At 45.8% G+C, this 25,659-nt stretch overlaps 1 protein-coding gene across 8 annotated transcripts in view; it reads right to left on the bottom strand.

Moving 5' to 3' along the window:
- The window catches only part of SLC4A10 (solute carrier family 4 member 10), a 162,340-nt gene that overhangs the window by 33,516 nt on the left and 103,165 nt on the right, over positions 1-25,659 (bottom strand). For all 8 annotated transcript variants that reach the window (XM_083705345.1, XM_083705349.1, XM_083705346.1 and 5 more), the window contains 7 exons: positions 19,413-19,570; positions 18,404-18,491; positions 17,938-18,084; positions 16,088-16,188; positions 15,069-15,243; positions 14,735-14,868; positions 14,012-14,257 (listed from right to left, as the gene is read on the bottom strand). In XM_083705345.1, the coding sequence (XP_083561471.1) occupies positions 14,012-14,257; positions 14,735-14,868; positions 15,069-15,243; positions 16,088-16,188; positions 17,938-18,084; positions 18,404-18,491; positions 19,413-19,570 (1,049 nt within the window). The remainder of the gene's footprint in view (positions 1-14,011; positions 14,258-14,734; positions 14,869-15,068; positions 15,244-16,087; positions 16,189-17,937; positions 18,085-18,403; positions 18,492-19,412; positions 19,571-25,659) is intronic.

Raw genomic sequence — 25,659 nt, 5'->3', positions numbered from 1 at the left:
GGCAGGTCATGAACTAATACCTGGACTTGAAATATTGAGCAAAGACCATTTACTTTCACCACAAAAAAGCTGGCAGCATTTAAAATTATTTCACAATCCTGCTTTCCATGGAATAAAGAGCCAGCACATTTAACTTTCATTTGCTGCTTTGGATCTCATCAGCATTTATACCTCAAATGACAGAAGATGCAGTTTCGGCAAGGAAATATATCCCGAGGTTCAAGGCCTATAAGGAAACTAAATATTTTAGCCTATGTTTCCAGCTATGCTCTTAACCCTATTAACAGGGTTTCAGTGTCTCCTCCTAACTAATAGCCTGGACTGAACGTCACGTTAAACCATAGTTCCAATAAACCATAGTTAGAATAAGCTATGATTTGATGTGAACAAGCAGCATGCTGCTGCACACTGACAAAATTCTGGGTGTTTTGCTCCTCTCCCACTTCTGCTGTTGCCTCATTGCAGGCAACAAGCCATGGTCTGGTTTGTTGTGTCACCCAAACGCAGGGCCCTCAAAAGCCACTGCGGCCATGCAAGAACAAACCTTGTTTTCCACTTACGTTTTGTTAGGAGAGAAACAAACCATGAATCCAGGTTCAGATGACATGGCAAATAAGACCATGGTTTGTTTCCTGGGACTGCAGCAAGAAAGCACCTACCATTTTAGCAGCGTGCACCAGGAAACTGCATGTTCTCATGAAACCAAAGTTGATTTCAACTATGGTTTAATGTGATGTGTGAACTATGTCACAGTAACAAATGAAGCAAAGAATTGGGGAGGCAAAAAGGGGGTTGCCACAAGAACCTATTTAACAGACAAGGACAAGACAGTAAAGGAAAAAATTCATCATACAGAGGTAGGCCAAAAGGCTTTTTAAAGAAACAAAAAACAACTTAGTTGTCAAACAGAGTAAATGTTTGTGTAGGCTAGTTGCATCTAGCTGGCACTGCTATTGTGCCACTTAAAAACAATATTCACCATTGAAAGCACGGCACATGAAATGTGACACTAAACCCCAGTATGTTCTTCTACTCCTCCAAGAGCCTGCCTAGGTGCAAAGACTGAACTTTTCCATGTTGGCTCTTAAGAAATACATCATGTGTGGGGAGAAATAAGGGAGAGACATTCTTTGTGGTAGAACACCTATTGTGAAATGCCTTCCTGAGGGAAGGGTACCAGAGTGTGTTCTTTTCAGTACAAGATTTAAACATTTTTATTTTCCTAGCATTTTAGATATTTTCAAACCGATTGGTTTTAGTCCTCTTATTTTATTATGGGTTTCTCTAAGGTTAAATTTCTTCACATACCACCCAGGAATTCATTGAATTCATTGAAGTGAATGACACTTCATGCATTTTTTTTAAAAAAAGTATTGATTTCCATGGAGACGCAGGTTGCAGCCACAGCAAAGGTGGCATTTTTCCATCTCTGCCATATCAAGCTGTTGGTCCCTTATCTTTCTCGCCCTGATCTGGCCACAGTGATCCATGCGACAGTCACCTCCAGGCTTGATTATTTTAATTCGTTCTACGTGGGGCTTCCCTTGAAGCTGACCCAGAAACTCCAGCAGGTGCAGAATGCAGCATTGAGGCTCCTTACGGGGTCCTTACTACGGGATCACATTCATCCAGTGCTTTACCAGCTGCACTGGCTCCCAGTGCAGTACATGGTCAGGTTTAAGGTGATGGTTTTGACCTGTGAAGGCCTATGCAGCCTAGGACCCTTGTACCTACAGGATCACCTCTCCTGGTATGCCCCATGGAGAACCTTAAGGTCCACAAATAACAACACTTTGGAGGTCCCGAGCCCAAAGGTGGTTAGATTGGTCTCAACTAGGGCCAGGGCCTTTTTAGTACTGGCCCCGACTTGGTGGAACACTCTGTCACAAGAGATCAGGGCCCTGCAGGACTTGACATCTTTCCACAGGGCCTGCAAGACAGAGCTGTTCCGCCTGGCCTTTGGTTTGGACTCAGTCTGACCCTTATGTTTCCCTCCCTTTATGGTTTTGATTTCTGGGCTACTATTAAAATGAGGCTGCATTTTAAATTGTATTTTAACCCATATTTTAATAAACTAGTTTTTGTTTTTTTGGTTTTTGTTTTGTTTGCCCCCCCCCCCTTATATTTTATTGCAATTTTATTGGTGTTAGCCGGAGGGTGGGGTATAAATAAAAAAATATTATTATTATTATTAAGCCAATATTTGACTGCCCCAATATAAAGAAAAGGGCTCCCAATACAGTCACAGATGAACTGGCAGATGTGCATATAAGCAAACCAAACATGAGTTTCAGCTTGTCTCCCATTACTTTCCCTGCCCACTCATTCCCTTGTCTCCAAAAATTAGCAAAACACTCTGCATCCAGGTATCTGAAAACGAGAGGACACTTTGCTGCTTGCAGGTGGGACAGATTGTTGGCTCTTCCCATCTGGAAGCCTAAGCAACTGAGGAGGGACAAGATTGATGGGACTGAACCAGTGTTTGATTTGCTAGTATCCTTGTCTGACACTTCTGTTTTGAAGGCCAGTTCACAGCATGGCTAAATAACATGCTGAGAGCCTTCACTTCACATCACATCTGCCTTCTTATTTATAGTTCACTGTCAGGGTTTCAGGGACAGAGAGCGAGGGGGAGGGGTCCCAGGGCGACGAGGAAGAGGACGACGACGACCCGAGGTTGTCAGTGAGTCCGTCAAGTGAATCCGAGGATTCCCAAAAGGGAGCCCCCCTGGTCAGGCCAAGGGGCAGTAGAGAGGGAGGCAGTCAGAAGCAGGGGAACGAAGGGGGAATCCCCAGTGGGGGCTGGAGATCGGGACCGGCCTCTCCATCGGAACGGAGTGAAGGGGGTGGAGTTGCCAGTGTGTCAGAAAGAGCAGAACAGGGAGCAGAGAGGGGAAGGAGTTCGGAGCAAAACGTCCTGCCGGAAGGGGAGGAGTGTAGTACCGAGAGTAGCGTAACGGTCGAAAGGAAGGTCAGAGGCAACGTACGCGTGCCAAGTTCAAATGTGGAGGCGCGCGGAAATGAGGAGAGCCCTGAGGAGGAGCCTGGTCCCAAAGCACGAAGGAGGGGGGAGCAGGCGGCAGAAGACTCAGCCTCGGGGGAGTCCCGGAGGGAGGGAGCACAGGGGGGCAGGAAGACCCTGTGGAAAAGGAAAGAGAGGAAAAGGTGGAGCAGTACAAGCCTCTTAAGCTGGTGCAGGGGCGGGACTGACTCAGAGGGGACTTCTAACATCTAAGGGTAACAGATGCTGAGCCACGGAGCTTGGATGTAACGACAACAATGTTCTTCAATAAAACCTTTTGTATATAACTTGGACTGGATTTTGGTCTCTTGTGAGCTGGGACCTCGGGTGGCTCTGACAAAGAACGCAAATTTTTTTTTTGCAAAGCTCACAAACGGTGACAGCCATGAGTGCGGAGGATCAGCTGACAGCACTGCGAACTACAGTTTCCGAACTCACCGCTGCAGTCCTTGCGTCTCAGGAGAAGCATGACGAAATGGAGAAGCGCTGCCAGGACCTGCAAACAAGGTGGGAGCGTGCAAACAGGGAAGGGTTCCCAGGGTCCAGATCAGAGGGCATTGGACTTGGAAGGCGGGGGGGCAGCCTAGTCACCCACTTCGATGGGAACCTGAAGCACTACCCCAGTTTCAGAGCAGACGTTTTGTATGCATTGCACTTGCTTCGTCATGACTTTAAAGATGAGGAGGAGAAAGTGGGGTTTATTGTTTCTCACTTGCATGGGCCGGCCAGAGACTGGTTGCGCAATTTGTGGCGTGAAGATGGCCCTGCCCGCCGCGATTCTGATGAATTCATTAAAGCGATGGATGCCTGCTTCCAGTCAACCGTAGATTTGGATCTTGCACGCAGGGAGATATTTGGACTGCGGCAAGGCAAAGCCACTGTGCGTCAGTACCATTCCAGATTTTTTGCTTTACTGACTGCGTTACACTGGGAGAAAGACTGCACACCTGTGAGGGATTTGTTCTGGGAGGGTCTCAGCGGTCCCATAAAGGACGAACTTGCCAGGGGAGACAGACCTCAGACCCTGGAGGAGGTGGTGCAGAGGGCTCTGGCGATTGGGATACGTCACGAGGGACGTCCTTGGCACAATGAGGAAGAACGTCAGGTGCGTCCACCAGCGAGGACATCTTCTTTCATCCCCAGGGAGTTCAGTCAGTCACATCCCTCGCCGCTGGGGAGGCAGGGGGAGGAGCCGATGGAACTTGGTGGTGCTAAGGCTCAAGCAACAGCCAGAGCCCCAGCTTCCGGTGCAGTAAAGGCGAAGCCTCCTAGAGGGACCAGGAAGTGTTACATCTGCGACAGTGCACTGCACATGGCAAAAGAGTGCCCCCAGAGGCTCCAGAAACACACTGCAGCTTTAGCGACGGTAGCTGCAGAAGTGATCCAGGAAGAGGAACCTCAGGGAAACGACAATGCCTGGCTGGAAGCAGAATTGCTGGGGCTCAGCCAGGCGAATCTGTAGAACAGTCCCCAGCATCTGTGCAACCCACAGACCCTTTACCACCCAAGCCAGCGGTGCAGCTCACTGCAACACTTCAGTTGCCAAATGGGACCACCCTAGAAGTGCCCCTCACGATCGATTCGGGGAGCAACGCCAATTTCGTGGGGATGCAATTCGTCAAGCAGCATCGCATAGCGCTTCTGCCCGCCACAACGCCTCTGAACGTAGTCACGGTGGATGGCAGGAAATTGCTAGGAGGGCAAGTTGTGCAACAGACACCTCCCATGGTGATGCGGATTGGAGATCACCGAGAAGTCATTAGCTTCAATGTCACCCACCTGTCTGACACGCCTATAGTATTGGGCATGAGTTGGCTGGAGAGACACAGTCCTGCTGTAGCGTGGTACCAACGCCAGATCACCTTTTGTTCATCGTACTGTGCTCAAAATTGCATCCAGTCCTGCCAGGAGGAGGGGGCTGAGCAGCAGCTGCGACTTGGCATGGTGCAGGCAGTACCTAGCAAGTACGAAGGGTTCCTGGAGGTTTTCTGCGAGAAGGAAGCTGACCAGTTGCCGCCCCACAGACCTTATGATTGTGCCATCGATCTGGTGCCGGGGGCACAGTTGCCGACTGCAAAGCTGTATTCCATGTCTGAGGACGAAATGCAAGAGCTCAGGGAGTTCATAGAGCACAATTTGAAGCGTGGATTCATCCGGGAATCGAAAGCAGTGGGGGGCAGTCCTGTGTTCTTTGTGAAGAAGAAGGACACGCCCCAAAAGAGACTCATTGTGGACTATAGAACCATAAACAGTATGATCAAACCCAAGGCCTTCCCCATGCCTAAGATTGATGATCTCCTAGCAACCGTGAGGAAGGGGAAGATCTTCACCAAATTGGATCTGCGTGGAGCGTATAACCTCATACGCATCCGGGAGGGCGAGGAGTGGAAAACGGCCATGTTCACGCCTCTGGGCACGTATGAATACGGAGTTATGCCGTTTGGTCTCCAAAATGGATCTCATGTCTTCCAAGCCTTTATGCATCACGTGCTAGCGGGACTCCTCTACAAGAAATGTGTGTGTTTCCTCGACGACATCCTGATCTTTTCGGGGACGGAAGAGGCCCACGAGAGGGACGTAAAGGAAGTCCTGCAAAGACTACGGGAGAACAGGCTCTATGCCAAGTTAGAGAAGTGCCAGTTTGATGTGACGGAGGTGGATTTCCTGGGCTACAAGCTGTCCGACAAGGGGCTGGCCATGGACAGCGTCAAGGTCCGCGCGGTGTTGGACTGGAAGAGCCCACGCAATCGGAAGGAAGTCCAGAGATTCGTCGGCTTCGCCAACTTCTACCGCAAATTCATCAGAGGTTTTGCAAAGGAGACGGCAGCGATCACGGACACTCTGAGTTCCAAGAAGAAGAGGTTCGTGTGGACGGAACAGGCGGAGCGCTCTTTTCGGAAGCTTAAAAGCCTTTTCGCCTCCGAGGAGCAGCTGCTGCACGTGAATCCAGGCAGGCCCATGCGAGTAGAGACCGACGCGTCAGACAGGGCGGTTGGAGCCGTGCTCCTGCAAGAAGATCCACATGGGAACTGGAGACCCGGTGCCTTTTACTCCCGAAAGCTCAGCAAGGCGGAGCAAAACTACACCATATGGGACAGAGAGCTGTTGGCCATTCACGCAGCGTTCAAAGCGTGGCGACACTTCCTCATAGGAGCCAAGCACACAGTACAGGTCCGCACGGATCACAAGAACCTAGAGTATTGGCGCACGGTGAAGCTCCAAAGCCAGAGACACATGCGCTGGGCGGAATTCTTCGCGGATTTCGACTTTCAGATAGAGTACATCCCCGGAGATTCCAACGTTATAGCCGATGCGCTATCCAGGAAACCGCAATATCTCGATGAAGCGACACCAGTAGCAGCCAGGCACATTTTCGCACTGCAGGCGTGGTCGTGCGCTGCCATCACAGTAGATCTGGACGCGGTGCGACGCGCGTTGCAAGTGGATCAGTTCGCACAGTCCAAGATGGAGGAGTTGCGCAGAGGTGTGCAGAGTGGCGAAGATTTTCAACTACGCGACGGGCTGCTAACTCGCAAAGGTGCCCTCTACGTGCCAAGCGACGAGCTTCGCGCAAAGGTTCTGCAGCAGTTGCACGACGCCCCCAGTGCGGGCCACTTCGGCAAGGAGAAGACAATAGAACTGGTGGCAAGGGACTTTTGGTGGCCTCGGATGCGTGGAGAGGTAGCGGATTACGTCGCCAGGTGTGACACTTGTCAAAGGTCCAAGCCAGTACACCAGAAGCCAGCGGGGCTGTTGGAACCGCTGGAAACGCCACAGCAACCGTGGGAGAGGGTAGCCCTGGACTTCGTTACTGACCTGCCCAGCTCCAGAGGGAAGACGGCGGTACTGGTGGTTGTGGACCTGTTCACCAAGATGGCGCACTTCATTCCGTGCGCAAAGGTGGCGACGGCGGAACAGACTGCCAAACTCTTCATTGATCACGTGTTCAAGGTGCATGGGCTGCCGCAGTCCATCCTGTCCGACAGGGGGCGCCAGTTTGTTTCCAATTTTTGGCAGAAGCTTTTAGGTATCCTGAACGTCAAGATCAACCTTACGTCGGCGAGACACCCACAGACCAACGGCCAAGCTGAGAGGGTCAACGCGATCATGCAGCAGTACCTGAGATGTTACGCCAATCAGCGACCCGCAGCTTGGGTGGACTACCTGCCGATGGCAGAGTTTGCCTATAACAACACGAAGCACGCGTCCACGGGGGTGACGCCGTTCTTCGCGAACAACGGTCGTCATCCCAGAACCTTCCCGGGGTTCGGGGCACCGAGAGAGGGGGTGCCGCAAGAAGCCGACCAGTTTGCAGCGGAGCTGCAGGAGGTGCACGAAGAGTTGCGGAGACATTTGGAGCTGGCCAAGCAAGCATATAAGGTGCAAGCAGACAAAAACAGGAGAGCGGGGGAGGAGATCCAGGTGGGGGACTGGGTGTGGTTAGCCGCCCAAGCGATGCCAGCCAAGTCGTTGCCCAAGAAGAAGCTAGGGCACAGGCAGTTAGGGCCGTACCAGGTGGAGGCTAAGATCAACCCTGTAGCCTTTCGACTAGCCCTCCCCGAAGGTTCCAGAGTGCATCCGGTATTTCATAGGTCGGTGCTCACCCCCTACAAGGCACCGCACAGGTTTCAGGAGTCTGAAACAGTCCCGCAACTACACACTAAGTCACAGGAGAGGGAGAGGGCACCTAGGGCCGAACCACTCAACGAGGTCACAGAAATCCTGGACTCGAGATGGGGGGAAGAGGGGGTAGAATACTTTCTAGCCACAGAGGGCACTCCAGCCAGTGCCAACGGTTGGGTGCCGGGCTACGCTTTAGACGAACCTCTTCTAAAAGACGAGTTCCATGCCCTTTTCCCGCATAGACCCATGCCAGCCGAGTACTTTGATGACTGGCTGTTTACGCCCACACTCTCAGACAGTACTTTCCGGGGTTTTTCTTCAGCCGAGGAGAGAACGCCAGAATCTAGCCCGCCCAGGGGATCGTGCTCAGGGGTGGACACAGAACCCTCTTATTGGTGGGACGAGCAACCAGAGGAGGACTGGCGCAGGAAATGGCTGACGGGACCTTGGCCGGCAGCACCAGACGAGGTACCAATGGAAGAGGGAGAAGAGAACACTTTGGGTCAAGAACCCGAATTCGAACACTCATACACCGAACTGCAAGCAGAGGATATGGAGGTACACAACCTGTATCCTGCATCCACCTCCGAAGAGCTGCAGCTCCTACAACCTGCACCCGATGGGCGGGAGGGGGGAAGGGGGGGCTTCGAGGGGGGGATGGATGTCAGGGTTTCAGGGACAGAGAGCGAGGGGGAGGGGTCCCAGGGCGACGAGGAAGAGGACGACGACGACCCGAGGTTGTCAGTGAGTCTGTCAAGTGAATCCGAGGATTCCCAAAAGGGAGCCCCCCTGGTCAGGCCAAGGGGCAGTAGAGAGGGAGGCAGTCAGAAGCAGGGGAACGAAGGGGGAATCCCCAGTGGGGGCTGGAGATCGGGACCGGCCTCTCCGTCGGAACGGAGTGAAGGGGGTGGAGTTGCCAGTGTGTCAGAAAGAGCAGAACAGGGAGCAGAGAGGGGAAGGAGTTCGGAGCAAAACGTCCTGCCGGAAGGGGAGGAGTGTAGTACCGAGAGTAGCGTAACGGTCGAAAGGAAGGTCAGAGGCAACGTACGCGCGCCAAGTTCAAATGTGGAGGCGCGCGGAAATGAGGAGAGCCCTGAGGAGGAGCCTGGTCCCAAAGCACGAAGGAGGGGGGAGCAGGCGGCAGAAGACTCAGCCTCGGGGGAGTCCCGGAGGGAGGGCGCACAGGGGGGCAGGAAGACCCTGCGGAAAAGGAAAGAGAGGAAAAGGTGGAGCAGTACAAGCCTCTTAAGCTGGTGCAGGGGCGGGACTGACTCAGAGGGGACTTCTAACATCTAAGGGTAACAGATGCTGAGCCACGGAGCTTGGATGTAACGACAACAATGTTCTTCAATAAAACCTTTTGTATATAACTTGGACTGGATTTTGGTCTCTTGTGAGCTGGGACCTCGGGTGGCTCTGACATTCACCATTAACCTTTTTTTATTATTCCAATGACAACCAGGCACACTAAGCAGAAATAAGGATTATTGTGGGCATATGTTCGTTCTTATTCCCCACACGTCCTTGGATAACTGGAGGGACGAAAAGTACAAATTCATTTTTTCCTAACACAGAACAAGAGATCTTGGGAAACAGAACAGAAAAGAAGCTTGCAATCCATTCGAATGTTTCCTCCCCTAATCAGAAGCCCAGAATGCCACCATTTCAAATTCTATTCAACTTTTGGGGCAAAGTTTCCAAAGAGGACATTAATTGGCTTTGCATATTAACCACAATTTATCTTCAGGTAATGTAATGATCTAGTAATGTATGGAAGTGAGAGCTGGACCACAAAGAAGGCAGATCGCCGAAGAAGTGATGCTTTTGAATTATGGTGCTGGAGGAGACTCCTGAGAGTCCCATGGACTGCAAGAAGATCAAACCTATCCATTCTTAAGGCAATCAGCCCTGAATGCTCACTGGAAGGACAGATCCTGAAGCTGAGGCTCCAATACTTTGGCAACCTTATGAGAAGAGAAGACTCCCTGGAAAAGACTCTGATGTTGGGAAAGATGGAGGGCACAAGGAGAAGGGGACAACAGAGGACGAGATGGTTGGACAATGTTCTCGAAGCTACCAGCATGAGTTTGCCCAAACTGCAGGAGGCAGTGGAAGACAGGAGTGCCTGGCGTGCTCTGGTCCATGGGGTCACAAAGAGTCGGACACGACTAAACAACAACAACAATGTAATGATCAAGCTCTTCTGTGTGGTCCACTTTGGGTAGATGCAGAGCACATAAAGGTCATAAAGGGCACACTAGGATGGAATCAGATGGCCAGCTACTGCTCCAAAACGTTCCCTACTGGCAGGATCCAGTCACACCACGAGGAGGGCATTACCTTACTTCACACTTTCCCAGATTTCCAAATCATCGTGAGATTGTGCCAAGGCACTGGTAGCTCCTTGCCTGGAGCCTCTGGGGTACTCGTGCCCTACTAAATAGCCTGCAAAAGGGGAGCAGGGACCAGAGAGATTTGCTCCATTTTGTGCACAAGCCCAACACAGGAAGAAGTTACGTAATCTAAGGCAATTATAACTGCAAGTTGTCAGGTGGTGTTACAACGTATGGGGAAAGTATCTGAAAGGCATTTGCCCCCTAGGGGGGCGTGATGAAGTTCTGACATTAATTAGCTAATATGACAGTCCTGCTTTAGGAGAGCTCTGACCTAAAGGAATATCTGGAGGGGTTATGACAATGTGAAGGGGGCTCTTCATATCACTGTTGCAGATTGTCGGTTTCATGTAAGTCAATGAGGAGAAAGGGCAATTTTACTTTTTTATCAGGGTGACATTGAAGAACAGGGGTCATGCTTACATACAAAACTCAGAAGGAATCATATATATATATATATATATATATATATATATTTGCTTTCGTAGATTTTCACGGGTACAGGAATGCAGGTTTTGGTGTCCTCGGGTGTCTTCCCGTGTAAAAGTTGGGGTGTCTAGGCGACGTTTCGACGAGGTCTCACTCGTCATCTTCAGGCTGGTGCACCAGCCTGAAGATGACGAGTGAGACCTCGTCGAAACGTCGCCTAGACACCCCAACTTTTACACGGGAAGACACCCGAGGACACCAAAACCTGCATATATATATATATATATATATATATATATATATATATATAGTAACACAGTGATCCCTAATGCAGAATTAGCTTCTAAAAGGGCCTCCCATTGCCATATATTCTAAAAGCCTGATGAACAAAGCAGCAACACAAAATCTAGAAGCAAAAGTATGGGGGAACGATCAACAGAAATTATTAAAAATGTTAGGGCTTCATAGGACAATCAGTGTCATGGAATGGAATGGCGTGAGTACCAGTATAAGAAAGAGAAAGAGAGAGAGAGAGAAGTAGACAAGTCTTAGGGCCCTGATAATGGAGAGAATTGACTGAATTTTTCATTTGGGTGTTTATATAAACTCTATGCCCGACCGAAAAGCTAATGAACCCAAAGGAAAAGAAGGCATGATAAATAAGAATAGCTACAAAGAAAATTATAATATCTGGGAAACTGTGAGGCTAATTGTGCAATCCTACACACGCTGACTTCGAAGTACATCTCACTGTGTTCAGTGGTACTGAGACCCTGGTGTGTTTAGCCAAAATCAATTTAAGAAGTAGAAGTGTGTATATAGGGCTTCGTGTTTCTCATTCCCCGCCCCCCATCATTATAACTCTGGATGTTTAACAGTCTTGTATAAAGAGATAGTCACATTCAAGCAAACAAATGCTAAGACTGATAGCATCAATAATAAATTTAGCTCTCAGGTCATTGTGATCTCTCATCTAATAATCTATTTAAGAGGCTAGGTATTTCAGACTAAAACTCCCATCAGCCCCAGCCAGAATGGCCAACAGTCAGGGATGATGGGAGTTTTAGTCCGCAACATTTGGAAGACATGTACCCCAATCTACATGTAGATGTTAAGACACTGCAACTTCTCAGTCTATGCTTTGTCTTCAATAATTTGCAGGTAGTTGTTCAGAACTTCTTATGCAGGCAGTTTGTTGGGCTTGTTATTCATCCAGGGAGCAGGTGGTGGCAGGACGGGGTAGTGGCCTTGTCTTTCTGTTGTTATTTCCGTATTTGACTCTCCCTAAGCCAAGAGTTCATGTGAGTTGAACACAGCCATATTAAAAACCATATCTGGAGGGGCTTTCTAGCCTGAAAATGCTTCTCTGGCTGCTGTCTCTATTGCTGAGGAGATGCATCATGTGCCTCAGGCAGACTGAATCTTGACATTGCCCATGAGAATACTTAGGTTTTCACATAACATAATGCACAAAAACTTATTTTTGATAGCTCAGCTCGCTTCATCCAGCAGCCGCCTCGTGAACTGAACAGTAAAACACAACCCCTCTGAGCAGTCATGTCTTTTGTCAGTTTCACTTCTCAGGTGGCTTTTTTAAAAAAAATATATATAATAAAAGTTGCCTCATACGACGACCACAATTATCCCTGGATATCTTTGGCACGTGAAACTGCTCTCATATATCTCCTGTTATAGAGCTCACTGTCGTACCTTGCTACTGCTCAGGAATAGAAGACAAGAAAGGATCTGGGAATTCAAAGCAATCTATCTTAGCAGTTTTACACACTGAAGCTAAAATGGCATCATAGTGGCAATTACAATGAAGCTCAGGGCAAACAGATTTAGCGCTATGGTTTAGCATTTTAGCACTATGGTCAGGGTGGTCCAATGCAAAAGTGAGCAAGGGTCCTGCACCTTTCCTTTCAGCAGGCGTGGCTTGTGTTTGCTTTTTGACGCAAGTATTAAGAGATGCAGGACGCCCTGCCCCCTTTTGAATCTGGCCACCCTGGCAATGGACTGGATCCAGACTAAGTTAGTTGAACTTAGGTTATATGGAAATCAATGGAGAAATTGTTTGAGACTCCCAATGATTTCAGTGGCAATTAAAGCTTTTGATGAAGTTCCTCATGGTATGCTTGTGAAGAAGCTGCTAAAATGTGAGCTGGGTCAGGTAAGTGTAGGTGATTCTGTACCTGGCTGACTGACCAAATATAAACAGTGCTCACTAAATGTTCCTTGTCATTCTGGAAAAAAAAGGAATGAAGGGGGTGCCACAAGGTTCTGTCCTGGGCCAGTTGTTGTTCAACGCCTTTATAAATGACTTAGGTGAAAGAATTGAGGGGATGCTCATCAAATTTGCAGATGACACCAAACTCGGAGGGGTAGCCAATGCCACCAAAGACAAACTCAGGATTCAAAATGATCTTCCTAAGTCCCAGAGATTTTGAATTATGGTCTGGAGGAGACTCTTGAGAGTCCCATGGACTGCAAAAAGAACAAACCTATCCATTCTTAAGTAAATCAGCCCTGAGTGCTCACTGGAAGGACAGATCCTGAAGCTGAGGCTCCAATACTTTGGCCACCTCATGAGAAGAGAAGACTCCCTGGAAAAGACCCTGATGTTGGGAAAGACGGAGGGCACAAGGAGAAGGGGACGACAGAGGATGAGATGGTTGGACAGTGTTCTGGAAGCTACCAGCATGAGTTTGACCAAACTGCGGGAGGCAGTGGAAGACAGAAGTGCCTGCCGTGCTCTGGTCCATGGGGTCATGAAGAGTCGGACACGACTAAACGACTAAACAACAACAACAACAAGTCCCAGAGAAAGTGAGCTGGGACTGATGGGACTTTTAGTTCAAAAGAAACCCCCTGGAGGGCAGCAAATTGATGAAGGTTAGCTCACACTCCATCACCAATGGCCAATGTGGGCCTTACCTTTAGATAACAGTGTTTGAAAATGGGACTGGAATTTTGGCTTGCAAAGATTAATTTTAAAAAATATTATGGGAGGAATTCCATGTTGAGTTTAAGTCAATCATTCTGTCAGGGCCAAGTGTTCTGGCTTCCCAGATGGAACTATACCCCCCTCCTCCACCACCTTCCATGCCATTCCAGAGGTTCTCCCAACCCTTCCAGGCACATTTTGGGGTGGGGTATAACAGAGGGGGGAAGCCCCATCGTGCAAGAAGAAGCATATGGCTTCTGGTGATAGGGCTCATTAATTGAATCCCACCCTATTACTGCCTGGAGGCAGGGAGTAACAAATATTCTAACTGCTCAGATTATTTATTCAAACCCAACATGTGTGAGCCATTGCCATGGTGCTCATGCTGTTGCTGGTGCTCATGCTGTTGAAATGAAGCTTTCTTTTGGAAAATGTGGGGTTCTTCCTCTCAGAACTTCACAGAAGGATGCAAGCCCTAGTAAAATTATGTAAACATGAATGTCCTCTTTCTATTGGGAATCCCCTTGGCTTCCTCACAATGGGAACAGCGCCCCGCAACAAAGGAAATCCCTTCAGGACAACGGATGAAATCATACTTACGAGTAATGTGTCAGTTGTTCCAAACTGTTATGCATGTTGATTGGATATGTCTCGCTGAGATGAAAGAGCTTCTCTAAGGCCTCGTAAATGAAAATGATGCAGATAAGGGACGCAAAAGCTTCTTCCGTAAACCGAGTGATGTAGCACACAAGCGAACTGGCGTCGGTCGCAACAAGGATGATACACAGAATTGCAGTCCACAAGCCAATGCTTGCTCTCAGAGAAAGGTACGACAGCCCATATTCCCTGGAAGCACATGGAGACAGGATTGCAAATGCACAGACCCAGACCTATTAAGTTTGTTGCTGTCTCGGGGAAAACATATTAATCCCCAAAATGCCTTTGCTGGAAAGCACAACAAAGACAATGGCTGTTTACGATCATTTATCAACGTGATAAGTTAAAGCATATTTCATTAGTAAGGCAGAGAAAAGCCTTGTGAGAGGTTCTGTTGTTTAGGAAATGCAAGTTTCTACTTTACGCCTGCTCTGCTGCTCATTATCCCTCTTTAAAAACTACTCAAACTTGCCTTAAAGTTCAGTTGACCTGTAACTGCTTGCAGAGAAATTTTTGTATAAAAATTTAATAAATAACAACCATCATCATCATCCCAACTCTTTAGGAGTTAGAGTTATCCTTCAGCTTCAGTAACTCCTCACAAGGCAAACACAACAGAGTATGGAAACAGGGAGACTCTCAAAAGAAGAAAAACGGATCACTTACTTGCAAAATTTGAACAGTATCTTTTCAAACACCAAAACTGGACCCGTACTCCCTAGTATGGTCAGAGGCTGTCCACCAAAGAGCGAATAGGCTATGCCGGTCATCGATGCACCAAACAAAGATTCTATTGCACTCTGCAGGTGGGCGGGAAGGGAGAAATGGAAAAGTTAGACCTATTATTTCAGCATCGAGGCGATGGATTGCAATAGTTGCCGTTTTTATCAGATAGAACGTTCCAAGCACGCGCACACACACAGACAATTCATTCATGGAATTTTTGTAAAGTGCCAGTCGTAAATAATAGGGAAGATTCAGATCAAAATATGACACATACTATGCGGCCATCCGTTGCTTCTCCCAGCAAACCACCAAACGTGATAACAGGAGACATACAAGCACAGTAGAGAAAGAGAAACGAAGCTAAGCACTGTAGGCTGAATGCGTCAGTGAAGTCGCTCAGAAAGAATGGCGCTTTCCTCTTGACATCTAAAACCAAGCCCCCAAAAATCCTGCAGAAAATGGGGGAAGAAGAAGAAGAAAAAGCAAAAGAGTCAGGCTTTAAACCCAAACTTCCTCATGAATTTTTGAACTGAAAAACACCCATCACTGTTATTGAATCTAATGTGAAAATATGTTCTTTGCATTCACCTTTAAAAGTCAAATATGAAGCAGACGAGACCTCTCTAAAGTATCTTAATGGCCTGAAACATTATACAGGCGAGCCAGTGTGGTATAGTGGTTAGAGCGTTTGACTAGCATGCAAGAGACCAGGGTTCAAATCCCCACTTGGTCTTGAAGGTCACTGAGTGACCTGAGGCCAGTCACTCACTCTCAATCTAACCTACCTCCCTGGGTTGTTGTCTGGAGAACTATGTATTGCTCCCTGAAGAAAAAGGTGGGTATAAATGCAATAAATAAGTAAAAATACATGCAAAGTGTTTAACTGAGGTGGGAAACTGACTGCACGTTAAGTAGCTCTACAGGGATTCCTTTAATTGTGGAAAAATACAGTCTTTTATTAAAGGCCTCAAGGTGTAGTCTTACCACTTTTGGGTAAGAGGCTTGGTGAATTTTCTTCACAGATGTTCTGATCAAGCAGGAGAAGCTCAACTGCTAGGAAGCAAAGTGACCCTGGATTTTTTAAATAAAAAAATATTAAAAATATTTATAACCCACTTATTAGTTAAGAAAATATGGCATAAACACTATAAAACTTTAAAATAAACTTCTAAAGTTTTTTTTTAAAAAAAGATTAAGCCAACCATGTCTTATTAAAAAACAAAAAACCCCACAAATATATTACAATATTTGGTTTGTTGTTGTTGTTTTTTAAAAAATTGAATTATTACTAACCTTCCAGTACGTTGCAGTTCTGGTCCTGAGTGACCTCCAACTGGTGCAATGTCTCCATGAGGAGCATTTCCATTTGGCACACCTGGAATCTTACGCTTCTCCTACATGAGAGAAAGAGAGGTGATTTGTGTTTATGTGTGTATGTATGTTTTTACATTTTTCAAATCATGGATTGGGAAAGGAAACTACTTAAGGTCAACTAGCACACTGTGACACTCCTGGTATTCCCTTTGAATTATTCCCTCCACAAGTGATGGAAATCACAGAGCGGTGCTAATCTGTAAGGACTGTTAGCACCTGGGTATGCCGGCAGTAATCTGACAGACGCAACTTGAACCTGCTAATCAATTAAGAACATTCCTCCTGGCTTCAGCATGAGCCCTGCCACATGGAAATCACCAGTTAGTGTTGGCCCCTGCTCCTTAGAAATACTGGCAGGAGGATTCTAGATGGCAATCTTCCCTCCCATGAGTTCTGAAACCATATCACCTACTCTGCTCAGGAGAGAACCACAGTTTGGGGAGTTGGTAAAGCACAATGAGGCCCAAGTATGGGAACAGCTTGAGCATGATAGAGAATATTCCTTAACTCTACTAAGGACCCAACGACATGTTACCACCATAGATGCAATTGCTGTCACCACCCCACATTTTCTCCCAAGTCTGTCCCCGAAGCATTTGGTTAAAGAAGATGCCTGAGGTGATATCATTATGCTCAATGTTTCGTTCGCGCCCCACAAGACGGGGCTCTGTAAACTAGGGGTAGAAGCATATGTGCTATGTGTGCTGGGCTGGGCGTGGATTCAAAACATTTGCCTCTGTATGGTCAAAAGGGTAACACCAGTAAAAATAAATATAATGGATGCCCTGCTCTATAAAAGCAGAAATAGTTAGTAAAACACAGGTGGGTAACCTCAAGTTCGAATGCTGAATGGAGCTCCAAGGTCTTTCTTATCAGCCCTCAGGACTCTCCCCAGATACTACCTTTCACCAGGCCTACTCTGTGCCCACCTCAAGTGTTCTTTACTACTTCAAATGTGTCCTTGAACTCATTTGCCTGAACAGGAGGGATAGAGAAAGAGTGTGTGTGTGTGTGTGTGTGTGTGTGTGTGTGTGTGGCGAGAGAGAAGCCTGTGATTTGTGCATGGGTGGAATGAATCCTACTGCACAGAGTTAAGTCACAGCCATTGTTCCACTCATTTTTTTTGCCAATAGGCACTACCCTATATTGGTGCATGGCCCCTGGAAATCTATCCATGACAGAATGTGGCCCCTGAGCTAATAATGTGCTCCGTTGATTTTATATCAGCTATATAATCCAAAATCCTAATCACCTGTTTGCACAGGATAGGGATTTTGCTTTGAATATCTTGAGGAATATTTCAAGAACGTTAAGATGGTGGTGTGTGCAGAAGCAACAATGGAGATATACTGTTCTCCGTTCTTGTTTCAAAAACGGAATGGTTTTATTGCTTTAGTCCCTGAAATATACTCGGAGTTAAGAGTGGATTTCATGCTCTTTATTCAGCTCATAGTAGTGAGGAGGAATGAATGTTCCCCAAAATATCTGCTTTGTATACATTATTTACACAACGGGCTGCACGTGATTGGCTAATTCCGGGATTTTCCTGTAGGCCAATCAGGTTGTGAATTCACTTCCACCTGGAGCTGGATTGAGTGGCTCCTGCGGACCAATCATACTGTTGCATTGTTCTAGGTCCAATCAGACTGCTGCATTCTGAATCCTATTGTTCTAGGACCAATCAGACTGCTGCATTTTGGATCCTATTCAACTCAGTACATAACAGTCCCTTCACATTAAAACAACAACAACATGAAATGTACACAAACCTGAGAGGGAACATTTTTTGGGGGCTCTATACGAATCGTTGGGTCCCATTCTCCAGGAGGAAGAACTGTCACCTGGTCGAGAAACTCATCAATCCCAGCAACCAAATCATTACGATCTTTAGCTTTGTAGGCAACATCATGAAACACCTGTCAGAGACACAAGAAAATACATGAGACTTTTCTTATAAGAAGGGCATATAAAATCCCACACCTTCACACAGCTGCTTACATAAAGCATGCAACTTCCCTGAAAGTCTTCTATGTACAAAAAATACACTTTAGCATAGTGAACTCTGCGCTTATTGTTGAAGTTTGATTTAAGCAGAATGTAAAAGCTGCTACCTACAATTCAAGCGAAGTGTTTTAGGTATACTTGGGAGACAAAAAACATCTCAACACAGATTTACTTTTAGGTTTAAACAGGTTGTTTCTAAGTAAGCTTTAACTGCGGTTAATAGATAAATACCTCATCTGTCATTAAGGTTCCAATTGACCTGCCAATCTCATGGAACTGTTGGCCTTTTCCTAGAGGTCCCAGAAGAATAAATAAAAATCTACAAACAAATGGAAAGCAAAAATATTCAAAGGACATCCAGTTATGTAGCTCTAACACGGTTAAACTAAAAGTAAGCAAAAAGAAACAACCCCTACAGTGTTTCTAGCTAGACCGAATGGATTGTGGCGTTTTTAAAAAACAGTGACCTGAAACGGAAGGATTTCTTTTAAAAATGGATGCACAAAACAAAAGCTTGACCCAAGTGTGTTTTTAGTGAGATAATTAGGCCTGTTCTGAAGCCAAAGGCAGCTCCTATGGGCAGCAAGTCTGGGAGAAGGCCTTAGGCTCATGTATTTCCTACCACAGGGGTTAGGGAATATTTTCCAGGCAAAGGAATGCATTCCCTCAGGGGCAGCCTTCCAGACATCACATGTCAATGGTGGATGGAGTTGGAGGCAAAAAAAGAGGGAAGGAAACAACAAATGGGGCTCCTAACTTTCTGCTTCAGGCTACATTTCAGCCATGTGTAAGTTAGGTTTCTAGACGGCTGTCCTCTGTCAAGCCCCTCTCTCCATCCAGGCAAGAAGAAGAGTTTGGATTTGATATCCCGCTTTATCACTGCCTGAAGGAGTCTCAAAGCGGCTAACATTCTCCTTTCCCTTCCTCCCCCACAACAAACACTCTGTGAGGTGAGTGGGGCTGAGAGACTTCAGAGAAGTGTGACTAGCCCAAGGTCACCCAGCAGCTGCATGTGGAGGAGCAGGGAAGCGAACCCGGTTCCCCAGATTACGAGTCTACCTCTCTTAACCAACTACACAGAGTTCGGCACTTTGTTACTGCACACATATGGAAATGTGTGACATATAAAATGATTCAAAGAGGCTTCCGTGCAGCATTCGCAATGCCTATCTAGGCACTGGTCCTTTGTTTGTGAACTGGGAAATGTGCCTTTCTTTCTTGGCTCTGGTTATAAAATCACCTCGTTGGGATTGGAACTTCTGCTAGTCCCGAAAGCAGCATGGCGGGAGACAACCTAACAAAAGCCACTACAGCACGGTCCAGGAATTCCAGCTCGCCAACCAGAATGTTTGATGCTTCTGCTCCAGGAGGGATCTTTTTCATGAAATGCAGGTCAACCTGATCATATGTAGAAAAAGGAAGACATCACACAGAGGGGAGCGGAAACTTGTGGGAAGTAACAAGAAACCACAGATAAATGCAAAAACTTGTTTTCTTTCACTTCACTGACACAGTAAGTTTATGACATCGTTGATCACGAACTACGGAACAACTTAGCAATTGTTGATTAGCATTTGTTTATTTATTAGCAATCTCAAATATGTTAACTGCCATGATCAATCAGTGAAAACTTTGCAGATTCAAAGAGCATTATCAGTTAATCAAGGAAGTCTTTAGCCCTATGAAACAGATGCCTTTTTGTATTCCAAGCAGAATTTTTGCTTAATCCAGGGGCAACCCTCCAGATATTGTAGAACTTCAACTTCCATTGGCACCATCCAACATGGCATGACATGGCAAGGGATGCTGCAAGTTGTACTTCAACATCTGGAGGGACGCAAGGCCTCCACCCCTTCTTTACAAAGTTGGTGGTTATTTCTTGTTGCTAAAGCACAGCAAATGCTGAACTTTACTTTCAAATATTAAGTTACCTCATCAAGAAACCTGCTGTCATCATTCTAAAGCCCCAGCAATCACCTAACTACATTTAATGTTAACAAACTAAATACTTGGTTAATCAGCTGAATTTTTTTTTCCTGTCAAACTCATGTCTTAGCATTTGCCTAATGATGCAACAGGAAGTTGGTTAGTAGTCCTTTTGTACTGAAGATATGCAATGTGTCTTAATGTATTCTGTCCTATGGCACAAAGAGCAACATTATCAAGGAAGTCCTGGCGTAGTTCAGCACAGAGTTAGGCATGTTAAGATTATTGATTCAATATGCTTAATTCTATGCTGGATTGTGGTCATTGGCTGCAAGTCCCACAGAAATTTATGAGAATAATTTACAAGTAAATGGGCTTGGGATTTGAGCTGATTCAATACATGCCAAAGCTACAATGCAATGCACTATCAACTGTTAAATGCGCTGTAAAACATCCTGCAAAATGGGACAAGCCTTGGTTTTCCAGGGGCATATTTCAGGAGTGGGGAACCTGCAATCCAACAGTACTTAGAAGCTCACAAGTAGCACAGGGGCCCATTCCAGGGCCCTTTTAGTGGTAGCTTCATGTCTACAGAATGTCCTCCCCACAGAGATGTGCCTAGCCACATCATTGTTTTTTTAGGAAACTGGTGTAGATGCAGGTTTCTGGATGAAGGGAACTGAATTGTTTGGTGCTGCAGTTACTTCTTATGAGTTGTAAGCCAATATTTATTTTTAATCTTTTGTGTTGTTTTATGTCCCTGTGAAGATGGCACTACCGAATCGGTGGCACATGCCCTTCTGGCTTGCACTCTTTATAAAGACTTGAGGAATGAGATTATCACCCCTCTTTTATTATCCATTCCGGGTTGCCCAACCACTGCCACAGTGTCCTTTCTCTTGGCAGCTCAAGACGAGCAGGTGAGAGCAAAGGTTGCAAGGTTTCTAGGTGGGGCAATCAGAATAAGATCCACTATCTGACTATTGATTCAAAACCTTAAAATGCATTTTATATAATTGACTTTTTATTTCTATTCTTTGTACAGTGGTACCTCGGGTTACATACGCTTCAGGTTACAAACTCCGCTAACCAAGAAATAGTGCTTCAGGTTAAGAACTTTGCTTCAGGATAAGAACAGAAATCATGCTCCGGCGGCATGGCGGCAGCGGGAGGCCCCATTAGCTAAAGAGGTGCTTCAGGTTAAGAACAGTTTCAGGTTAAGAACGGACCTCCAGAACGAATTAAGTACTTAACCCGAGGTACCACTGTATATCGTATTGTTGTTTTACTGCTATGGCCGATGGCTGATGTAAATAAAGATTCATTCATTCATTCATTTGTAATGTGTGGCTACAATCTTGTTCTATGTTACAAGCCACTCTGAGGCCTTTAGGCAAAGAGGGGTGTACATGTTTTTGTTAAAACTCCCTGTGCACTAGCTAGGGCTGATGGGAACTAAGGTATAGCTGCATCTGGAATGCCACAGGTTCTCCACCCCAGATATATTGGTGGGAGTTTTTGCTCAGATTACATTCACCAAAAGAAAACTGTTGTCTTTGGCTTGAATGGTTTTTCTGAAGGTTTCCCCACTAAAAGGCAGAGGAAGCTGCAGGGGAATGTGAGAAAATATGCAGGGAGGGAAGAGGCATGGCTAATGTTCCTGGATCTTCTTCTTCCTAACATCTTCCACAAACAAGCCAGTATGAATTTAATAGAAATAATCAATGGGCAATGGAAATCAGCCAGTGGCATTTCCCTTCCCTGAATGTTTGACTGTCATCTATAATTTCCCTTGTCTGTCAGCCTTCGGATTTCTTAACGAGCGCCACCAACATAGTGGATTATATTGGCCACAAGTCTTTGCAATGTTGGGAAGCTGCCAACTGGCAGTCTTTGGTTATCTCTCACCACAAAACACGCTTAGAATCGAGTCTGAAGGAGGATTTTCCACCTATGCAACCTGAGAAGGTAAACTGTAAACAGAGCTCCCTAATTAGCGCCTTCTGAAGGGTAATCAGACTGAGAAATGGAAGAGCTTAGGAGAACCTCTTGATCCCTGAACAGTAACTAGGGAAGTGGTTCTGTAACTATGCAGGGATTGACAGTGGTGCATTAGCATTTTATTTATTTTTTTTAGAAATACAAATGTAAGGATGATAGGTACCATATTATAGCAGTGGCTCTATTATGCCCTAAATTCCTCCTCCGTGTAGTCATACCAACAGCAAAATATAGGTAGTTATGCATAATAGTTGGCAGTTAGGTAAAGGGACCCCGACCGTCAGGTCCAGTCATGGATGACTCTGAGATTGCGGTGCTCATCTTGCTTTACTGGCCGAGGAAGCCGGCATACAGCTTCCTGGGTCATGTGGCCAGCAAACCAGAGCAGCGCATGGAAACGCCATTTACCTTCCCGCTGGAGCGGTACCCTTTTATCTACTTGCACTTTGACGTGCTTTCGAACTGCTAGGTTGGCAGGAGCAGGGACCGAGCAATGGGAGCTCACCCGGGGATTCGAACCGCCAACCTTCTGATCAGCAAGCCCTAGGCTCTGTGGTTTAGACCACAGCGCCACCTGAATAGTTATGCCTTAATAGCATATGGCATATGTTCTGGCCATGGTATAGCCCTGTTAACAGGTAATTAAAAATATCAATACTTTCTGGGCAAAGTGGGGGTTTTGTTTGGTTTTTTAAATTTTATTTATACTTTTCAGATACATACAATCATTTTCACATTTTAAAATTTTACTTCCTTTCCCCTCTTTCTGTGCTTCCTTAAATTTCTTTTTAATATCTTCTGCATATCCAAATTTACTTAACTTATTTACCTTCTTTATATATATATATATACTCTTATGTAGCTGCAGGCTATTACAATAATCCTGACAGTGTTTTAATCTGTTTACAATTTATCTGTAAATATTCAACAAACTATTCCCATTCTTTTATAAAGTTTGTTATCTTGATTTCTTATTCTTCTGGTAAGTTCCGCCATTTCTGGCCAAAGTGTTAACGATATGATTTGCAAATTACAATTTTGCATTTGCCTATATTCTAGAATACCTACCTTTCCTTCTCACTCTGATTACAAAAGAACTGAAATCAAATTTGACTTTTCAGCCAGAATAAATTGGTTTAATAAAAGCTAAAAGTGTAGGCAAACTGTGCATCGATTCTCTATTGCCATTAAAATTCCTGGTTGCTAGAAGGATTAGTTCCTAGTTAGCAAAACTGGTCAAATTATGTAAAGGCTTTAAATAATTTTTTCCCCCTCTTGGTTTCTTTCATTGATTTCACAGTGGCAACTGTCTGGCGTTTGTAAGCATATTCTATTTGCATTCTCCCTATAGTACCTTTCTAAATGTTATGAAGAGGAAAATACAGTGATTCACAAAACAACATGTTCAAATTGATATCACAGCTTCATATTTTGAGAATTTCAAATTGCAATACTTTTCCCCATTTGCTTTCCCATTACCAATCTAAACACAAAAACAGTGACCAAATCCAATATAAACTGTTAAAGTGACCATTTTAATGTCTATCTCACTGCCATCTGTCAGCGCCAGTGTGCAGTGTCTTCAATACTGTTTACAAAGTTGCTTTCTTGCAAATGGCTCTGGCACATAGACAGAATTTAAGCGTAATGGAGTTGTCTGTGTCATGAAATCTCTCTCAAAACTTGAACATCTCCCCCACCCCCAAAAATAAGGCCAAACAAAGCCCCTTTTCACTGTTGTGTTGTTGTTTTTTTGCCATCTTATATACATATCCGTTATGGGGAAATAATTTCAAGTTTATATATCGATCCAGTCCCAAGGAATTATCATCTTAAAATTGTGATGACTTTTCAGAAAGGGGTTTGCCACAGATGGAGGAAAGCATATGTACACACTTGGAAGGGATTTCGAGTGACTTTTGATTGAAAGGCTCTAATTGAGGACTCGTTTACAGTGGGAGTGCTTTTCTGTGGAGGAATTGTGTTCATAGGAACCAACTAACCAACTCCTAGGGAGTGAGGGCCCTTTGCCCTCCCCATAAAATATCTGAGGCTCCCTCAAAAATTGATGGGCACTGCCATTCAAATAATGTGTTTGTGCTGTGTCATGTAATTGATTATGTGGAGCGGGGCTTACCTGGGGACACCCCCCCAATATTTTATTCAAGCTGGCACCGCTGACTATGTGCATGTGTATACGATGCATTTCTCCATGGACACACACAGCATGCGCACATGCTCCCCAATTTCCACTGATCAAAATTTCACCAGTCCAAAAAACACAGGGCCTTAAGGAAGCATGTAGAAGCAAGCAAAAACAATCTTTATTTTGCCCTTTTGTGCATAGCTGCTTCCGGGGAATGTGGGTGCATGCAGACTGGAAGGACATTTCTCCTGCCAATTTTTCATGTCCTTTGCCATAAAGGAGAATATGGCGCACGCACACACACAAGAATTGAACCCGCAGCACCTCCGCCAACTGCAAAAATAATTGGCCAGCAAATAAGGCAATCCCTTGAGAACCCACCCCTGATTACCACATCAATGTTTCCTCAAACATCAATGGAGGCTTATGGTAAGTTATGAGGTATTTGTGACATTTCATTTACAGAGGGGAGGGGGTTTCCATAAAGCATAATGAATCAACAGTGGCCATTAGGCTTTATGACCAGCAAGTGTATAAATAAATATTGTACGGCTTCTGTACGGCTTCAAGTGAAATATATGGGAGGCTTGCGGAAGTGCAGTTGGGGAAATAAGATGGTGCAGTGAGGAAGAGCTTCTAGCAGGTAAACCTTTGACAGCTAAGATCCTCTGCTAAATGAAAGAGACACAAGGCAGCAAATACCATCCACGTCTTGTTCAATGCTTGCTGCAAATACAAGCTCCCAGAAAGGTGATGGCGGTCACTTTGCTTCTCTTACAACCCTCCTGCTGCAGTGAGGTAAGTCATGATTTGGCTTAGCGCATCATCTGTCAGTCACCTACAGGCAGACTGTGAACCCAAGAACAAAGCTTGGTTACAGCCCATGGTTTGCCTAAGGGCGAGTCAAACCATGATCCCTGGTTTGGACACACTAAGGCAAACAATGGCTTAGCTCGTGGCAGCGCAGCAGCAGGGGGGATGGAGCACAGGAGCAATCTCCTTTCTAGGAGTATAAATGCTCACATGTTTGAGCATTTGTCTTAGCGTGACATTTGAAGTGGGTCTGAGTGTGACTAACCCCATAACCTCTGTGGCCGAATGGAGATTTGAGCCTAGATTCAACATTCTTCTCACTGCACAATATTAGCTCGTGAAATGAATGTTCATGAAACTTGAAAATTAAATAAAGGGCTGTTTGTCACCCTCAACGCCCCACATTTTGTAAGTCCCCACATGCATAGTTATGGTATTCCTGCATGCTGAAAGTCTGAGTTTTGTCAATAATCTAGAGGAGAAAGGAAGGCAATATCCTGTTTGCATGTCTGTCCAGTGGCCAGTATGTTTGATGGAGGCTCTCCGGAGCCTAAATATCTTCCAGAGCTTCTCTGACTTTCCTTTTTTAAAATTCACTTTT

This window comes from Podarcis gaigeae (assembly GCF_964106915.1).
Source record: "Podarcis gaigeae genome assembly, chromosome: 1".
NCBI lineage: Eukaryota > Metazoa > Chordata > Lepidosauria > Squamata > Lacertidae > Podarcis > Podarcis gaigeae.
Note: the sequence above shows the minus strand (reverse complement) of the source record. Positions and strands in the feature narration are given on the sequence as shown.